Source organism: Eriocheir sinensis, unplaced genomic scaffold (genome assembly GCF_024679095.1).
Source record: "Eriocheir sinensis breed Jianghai 21 unplaced genomic scaffold, ASM2467909v1 Scaffold83, whole genome shotgun sequence".
NCBI lineage: Eukaryota > Metazoa > Arthropoda > Malacostraca > Decapoda > Varunidae > Eriocheir > Eriocheir sinensis.
Window position 1 is genome coordinate 597,849 of NW_026112197.1, and position 7,821 is coordinate 605,669.

At 40.7% G+C, this 7,821-nt stretch overlaps 1 protein-coding gene across 1 annotated transcript; it reads left to right on the forward strand.

Annotated features, from left to right (window-relative positions):
* Nucleotides 1-1,093: 1,093 nt before the first annotated feature.
* LOC126994604 (uncharacterized) lies at nucleotides 1,094-6,968 on the forward strand. The gene is made up of 2 exons (XM_050853917.1): nucleotides 1,094-1,196; nucleotides 6,151-6,968. Exons 1-2 carry the CDS (start codon nucleotides 1,094-1,096, stop codon nucleotides 6,966-6,968), a joined length of 921 nt encoding a protein of 306 aa, XP_050709874.1.
* Nucleotides 6,969-7,821: the final 853 nt, after the last annotated feature.

Sequence of the window (7,821 nt, forward strand, 5' to 3'; positions counted from 1 at the left end):
TCTTTTCAATACCTTCTTCTGTGTAACTCTTTCAATACCTTCTTCTGTGTTACTCTTTTCAATACCTTCTTCTGTAACTCTTTCAATACCTTCTTCTGTGTTACTCTTTCAATACCTTTTCTGTGTTACTCTTTTCAATACCTTCTTCTGTGTAACTCTTTTCAATACCTTCTTCTGTGTTACTCATTTCAATACCTTCTTCTGTGTAACTCTTTTCAATACCTTCTTCTGTGTTACTCTTTTCAATACCTTCTTCTGTGTTACTCTTTTCAATACCTTCTTCTGTGTTACTCTTTTCAATACCTTCTTCTGTGTTACTCTTTTCAATACCTTCTTCTGTGTTACTCTTTTCAATACCTTCTTCTGTGTTACTCTTTTCAATACCTTCTTCTGTGTTACTCTTTTCAATACCTTCTTCTGTGTAGCTCTTTTCAATACCTTCTTCTGTGTTACTCTTTTCAATACCTTCTTCTGTGTTACTCTTTTCAATACCTTCTTCTGTGTTACTCTTTTCAATACCTTCTTCTGTGTTACTCTTTTCAATACCTTCTTCTGTGTTACTCTTTTCAATACCTTCTTCTGTGTTACTCTTTTCAATACCTTCTTCTGTGTAACTCTTTTCAAATTCCTTTTTCTTGTGTAACTCTTTTCAAATTCCCTCTTCTTGTGTTACTCTTTTCAAATTCCTTTTTATTGTGTTACTCTTTTCAACTTCCTTCTTCTTGTGTTATTTCATATGCCTTCTTCTAGTGTTACTTCTCTTCATTTTCCTTCTTCTGGTGTTCCCTTCTTCCCCTTCCTTCTCTCGGTGTTTCCATGTCGTCTTTTCCTGGTTTTGTATGTTGGAACGCGTTAGTCTCCTTCTCCCCAGAGAAGACCCGCCATACAAACATACAAGACGCTTTAAACAAAGCAAAACAAGACAATTTTTTTTGGATTTTTTGTTTTTGGATTTTTTTTGGATTTTTCGTTTTTTATCGTAGTTGGCATGACACTTGCCTTGCTTAGGGGAATTGTACCTCCCCATGCGTCGAACCTTCCATTGGAACGTGTCATTAACGCGTCGTCTGGCTAATAAGAGGTCAGTAACTGCATGTCTTGCTGCCACTTCAAGCCGCCCCAACCCCCGGACCCCGGGATCTCCGACACCTCCGTGGACGCTCCGGGGGAGCTGAGGCGCCCTGCCGGAGCCCTGAGCCCTGCGACGCTCGCCAGGAAGGCCTGTTCCGTTACTTTACTTCCCTGATTTGCTCACCACGGCCTTCGCCTTTGCTGTCCTTCATCTTCCACCTTTGATTAGATAGTTAGTGTAGCTTATCACAAACAGGCTCGTAAGGACCAGCAGGCCTGCTGTTGTTTGTTCTCTCTTTGTGTTTATTTCTTCCTCCTCCTCCTCCTTTAAAAAGAAAAAAAAAACAGACCTCGTGGTTGCCTTATATGAGGACTGTAAGATAATAAAGTTACCTCCTCCTCCACCTTCACCTCCTCCTCCTTCTCCTTCTCCACCTCCACTTCCACCTCCACCTTCACCTCCTCCTCCTTTTCCATCTCCACCTCCACTTCCACCTCCACCTCCACCTCCACTTCCTCCTCCCTCTCGTTTCTCCACAAACCTCATAGTTTCAAAAATATTAACAGAAACACATCAAAACACTATACATATTACTTAATCTTGAGAGAGAGAGAGAGAGAGAGAGAGAGAGAGAGAGAGAGAGAGAGAGAGAGAGAGAGAGAGAGAGAGAGATTAAAGTAGGAATCGATTAATGAGTTGGGTTTGTAAACGCATTAGAACGGGACTAATTGTCAATAATATCGCGATCTAAGGATTATGGGGATTAAGGGAGTGACGATTATGGGATTAAGGGAGTGACAGTGGCTGGGAGGGACGGAGGGTTGGGAGGTGAGAGAGAGGATTGAGGGAGACCGGGAATGGGACAGAGAGAGAGGGAGAGCAGTGGAGAACGAGGTGAAGGAAATAACACGGATACACAAGGATATGAATGGACTATTAACCCTGTAGCCACAGGGATCATGTTTCTTAATGGTCCTTCTGAGCGAGAAAAATGAGAAAAAAATCATCACTCACACAAATCATTTCATAATATATACCAAAGCGTTTTGTGATCGGTTTATGCATCATCTATTTTTGGGGGGTCTATATCATGGCACAAATTTGGCCCGTCGCTGCTACACGGTAAAGCCACAAATTTGGCCCGAGGGGCCATATTATAGGTTCCTTGCCAATTGCAAAATGAACGGAGAACAAAGCTCACAAAATAGAACTGTTTTTATCGGGTCAAGTGTAGCGAGGGTATCGGTAAAAAGACACTGATAAAATGTTGTCAAGAAATCCTTGCATCTGTCTCATGGGCTGGACCTTGGCTACCGCTACCTTCCCTCCCCCTCTCTCACCCGCTTCCTCTCTACCAGGGAATAATGGCCCGGGGCAACCCGAGGTCCACAGGGGGTCACCCGGCGACCTTGACCATAGACATGACAACGTCGCTGGGTAGCACACGGTTGAATTCATTTCCATACATAAATCATCGTTACTATCCTAAAATTCGATACATTCACAACATAATATAGACTTGTTTTACCATATACAAAAATTTAAAAACTATATCAAATACTAAACAACCGACATATGAAATTCTATGCCTTGTTGTGGTTGAAGCGACAATGCTGCCGGGTAGGGAATTCCCGCACCTGCTCCGCCCAAAGTATCGTGATATTTGCATCAGACTTAGTACCTCGAACCCAATCCCATTATCCCCATGTACTACCTGAACCCAGAACTCTGCTTCCTGTCACTGAACCACACCATGATCCATCTACCTTCAAACCCGTGGGCTTTAATTGTTGTCAAAGTTATTGGTGAGGTTCTTTGTCGAATGCTTTACTAAAATTAAGATATACAATATCATAACTGTCGTCCTTACGTATTTGCCACTTTTTGTAAAAAAATAAAAAAAAATAAAGTCAGACAAGATCTACCCTTGATTAATGAACCCATGGTGGGGGCCATTGATCACGCTGTTCCTCTAGGACTAGGTGGTCACGGATATTTTCATCTATAATAGACTCGAATGTTTTTACTGCCACCGACGTTAAACTAATTGCAGCCGACAATATTCCATTGATAGAAAGAACGGAATGGGAAAAAAATAAAAGGAGGCATAAAGAGGGAGTGAGGAAGTATGAGGAAGGAAGGGAGACTAATTGTCTAAAGGAAGTGCAAGATAGAGACAGAGAAACATATCGATAACTAAATGGAAGGACAAAGCGATCATTAATTATGAGAAGAAATTATTAAAAAGAGGAAGAAAAAGAAGAAGAACAAGAACAAGAACAAGAACAACAACAACAGCAACAATAAAAGAACATAAGAACGTAAGGAGTCTGCAAGAGGCCGGTTGGCCGATACAAGGCAGTTCCTGTAAGTCTAACCGCACCTAACCTCACTATCCATGAATTTATCCAAACTTTTCTTCAATGCATCTATGGTATTGGCACCCACAAGATGACTCCCAAGCCTGTTCCACTCATCCACCACTTTACTGGTAAACCAATTCTTGCCTATGTCTTTGTTGAATCTGAATTTAACTAGCTTAAAACCGTCGCTACGTGTTCTACCTTGCTCTTTTACAACCAAAACCCTATTTACATACCCTTTATTAAAGTCCTTCATCCATTTTTAAACCTCGATCAAGTCACCTCGTAACCCTCGCCTTCCTAGAGCGTATAAATTTAAATGCTTCAGTCTATTTTCATAAGGCAAATTTCTCACCCCTTGAATAATTTTTGTCATCATCCTCTGTACAGATTCTAACTATTTGATATCCACTCTACAGTAAGGTGACCAGAACTGAACCGCATAATCGAAATGAGGTCTAATTAATGCTATGTAGAGTTTGAGGATGACTTCAGCGCTCCTATTGCTTGCGCTCCTATTGCTTACGCTCCTCGAGATGAAACCCAGTACCCTATTTGCACGATTCTTAGCTTGAATGCACTGAGCTCTAGGACGGAGGTCAGTGCTCACTAAGACTCCTAAATCCCTCTCACACCCAGACCTACTCAGCGGAGTGTCATTTAAGGAGTATATAATTGTGTGAGGGGTTATTCCTACCTACACTCAGAATACTGCACTTCCCGACATTGGATTCCATCTGCCACTTCCCCGCCCAATCATATAGTCTGCTTAGCTCATCCTGAAGAACGCTAGCGTCCTGGAAGAAGAAGAAGAAAAAGAAGAAGAAGAAGAAGAAGAAGAAGAAAAGATAAAGAAGAAAAGACAAAGAAGAAGAAGAAGAAGAAGAAGTATGAGGAAAATAATAATAATGAGAACAAAATCAACAAGGAGAGGAAGAAAAAAAATAATACCTAACAACAACTAAAGCAAAAACATAAATAAAATAAAATAAAATAAAACAATAATCGAGAACTCCGTATTATATGTTAACTCCCTTCGTTTTCCATAATTAATGTGAGCTGAAGATTATTTTTTTCCAATACCGCTACTACGTGTAAATATATAAATCACTTCAAATTAACTTCTCATCTTTTGTCTCGCTCACCACGAAAATGCACACCAGCTGACACCCTCAAGGCCTTGTGTCCATTATAAATCTACGGACTCTTCACCGATACTTATATTTTCTTAGATTTAAAAAGTAAAATAAAAAAGTAAATAACGTTGAGAACCTTGCATGAATTCTGTACCGAGGCAACACCCTCTTACTCGTAGAGACGAGAAAAAGCAGGACAAAAAAACAGCAACAACAGGTGATGTGATAATGGAGGGAGTGGATTACGTAAAAATGCGTAAGCTCTTGCTAGGCAGATTATTCGTTAAAAGCTGATCCTGTTTTCAAAGTGCGCGTCATTAAATATTTACACACACACACACACACACACACACACACACACACACACACACACACACACACACACACACACACACACACACACACCACATTAGTTTTAACAAGTGGTTCTTTAGTTTCAAAGCCACGGGAAGAGTAAACAAGAGTAAGAAAGTCATAAAGATTAGTTAACAAGTGGTTCTCTATTTTTAAACCCCAGGGAAGAGTAAACAAGAATAAGACTGTTCTAATAATAAGTTAAGAAGTGTGCATCTATATTATCAAACTCACGGGAAGATCAAACAAGTGCAAGACTGTTCTAATGAAAAGGTAACAATTGATTCTCAAGATTCAGATCGACCTGCCTAGCAAACCCTTGCTAGATTCTTATAAACCATCCACACACACACACACACACACACACACACACACACACACACACACACACACGCAGCAGCACCATTGCCATTAATGGTTGTGATATTTTCGTTTCGTCAGCGAATGCCACGCCCTGATTAAAAAAGTATGTGTATGAAAATATATATATATGGTGGTGTATATATATATATATAGGTGGGCAGTGGGGTGAATATATATATATATATATATATATATATATAAATATATATATATAAATATATATATATATATATATATATATATATATATATATATATATATATATATATATTTATATATATATATATTTATATATATATATATATATATATATATATATATATATATATATATATATATATATATATATATATATATATATATATATATATATATATATATATATATATATATATATATATATATATATATATTATTAAAATCAACAGCAGATTTTGCATTATTCTCTTTATAAGTTGTTTTTTCTATTTCACGCTCTGTGGCGCGGTCTTTTGGTTGTATGTAATGGAGATCCATGTCTCAAGACGTCTTTCGGCCTATTCGGCCATCTTCAGGAGATGTTCTCTTTGCAGGTGTAGGAGAAGGAGTGAGTGTGCTGCTTCTCCTTCTTCGAGGGATTTTGGTAGGCGGGGCTATATATTGCCTCGCTGAGCCTGCGCGTTAGTGTGCGCGGCTCTCAGCCAATCATAGCTTAGCTTGGCGCTCGCTGCCTCTTTGTCGGGAGTGACGTATCGGGTTGCTGCTGTATGTTTATTGCAGGTTTCTGTGTGTAAATTAGCACTGCCTCGGTCATTTTGAGTCTCTTGTTGTTGTTTTCTCTTGTCAATATTATGGTGTTGTCCTCCATGTGTTTCCTCCTCAGGAAAAACGCTCACCAAGCGCATAGAACTGGAAATGCTGCTCGAAGACATTCAAAAGCTCGAGAACGACAAGAGGGTAACAACATCACCTGACCTACAAGCCGAAATCATCCGAGAAGCAAAGATAACAAGAGGACACCAGCGCAGCTCCCTCCTCACACCTGAGTTTCGAACTGCTGCCCAAGAACTGAAGAGCAACGATCGCATTGTCATCCTCAGGGCCGATAAGTCATCTATCTTTGTCATTCTTGACAAAGATGTCTTCTTGAATAAGATGGCAACCATCCTGACCGACACCACAAAATTCAGCAGAATCACAAGAAACCCAACGAACGATATCAAGACAAAGTTGAACCGTATCATCCGCCAGACTAACAACAACAGCAGTACGAAGCTCCCCCTCATCGAAGGCGACCACAGACTGGGTTACGCTTATGGCAACGTCAAGACCCACAAGGAAGGCCACCCCCTACGTCCCATTATCAGCCAGACACCATCAGTTACTTACAAACTCGCCAAGCACCTCAACGAACTCATCACACCATTCACACCAGCCTCCTTCAGTTTGAAGTCCACAACAGAGTTCCTCGATCTCCTGAAGACTACCCGTCCCTCCAACATCATGGCATCCATGGACGTTGAATCACTCTTCACCAACGTACCGGTCGACGAAACCATAGATCTCATCTGTCAACGCATCTACCACTTAGAAGACGAGGAGCCACTCAACATTCCCGAAGCCTCGCTACGCCTCCTTCTACAAGCATGTACTAAAGAAGTACCATTTTACGGACCCGACGGCAAGGTGTACGTGCAGTGAGACGGTGTGGCCATGGGATCACCCCTCGGCGTCCTCTTCGCCAACTTCTACATGGGGTCCATCGAAGAAAGACTATTTGCACACCACCCTCAACTCAAACCACAAATCTACGCGAGGTACGTCGATGACATCTTCATCAGCGTTGACACCATGAGCCACATCAACGAGTTAATCACCGAATTCAAGAACGACTCCTGCTTAAACTTCACGCATGAAATATAACAAAATAAGAAGCTCCCATTTCTGGACACCATGGTGCACCGTGAGGACACATCTTTTTCAACAGACCAACTATGTAAAATTCTTTGACTATTTGAATTCTAAAGTGGAGCACATCTTGACCCACTCTCCCTTCGCTGAAATCTCCATCCTAGGAGATTTCAATGTTCACCACCAGCTTTGGCTTTCATCCTCTTTCACTGAACATCCTGGGCCCGTATCCTCGACAACTATTAATACTAAACTTGGTATTAACTTTCGACTTTAGTATTAACTTCACTCTCAAAGTGTATCCTCAACAACTATTAGCCTAATACCTACTATTAACTTTGGTATTAACTTGGGAGTGCTGGCGAGGACTTCTAAACACTTATAGCATCTTCCATTTGACACAAAACCCGGAACCATGTTCAGGGATAAACCCAGACCCAGGTCCGTGTTTTCGCGCCGTAAATGGAACGCATTTAGGCGGATATGTAAACAAACATTCTTCCTCTTCTTCTTTTGACCTGTCCTCCTCCTCTCGGGCGTCTCTCCTGTTTATTCACACACTTTTCCTTTCAATTGTGCTGTGTAGCTTAATTTTTCTTCACTGCAATATACTATCACACTTTACTTTTCAGTTTGTTGCTGG

What these genes read in the sequence shown, in the direction of transcription:
- LOC126994604 (XM_050853917.1), top strand. Translation starts at nt 1,094, where the DNA reads ATGTCTTGCTGCCACTTCAAGCCGCCCCAACCCCCGGACCCCGGGATC. An exon ending in GCGCCCTGCCGGAGCCCTGA is followed by an intron (nt 1,197 to 6,150) that starts GCCCTGCGACGC and finishes TTTCCTCCTCAG; the next exon opens with GAAAAACGCTCACCAAGCGC.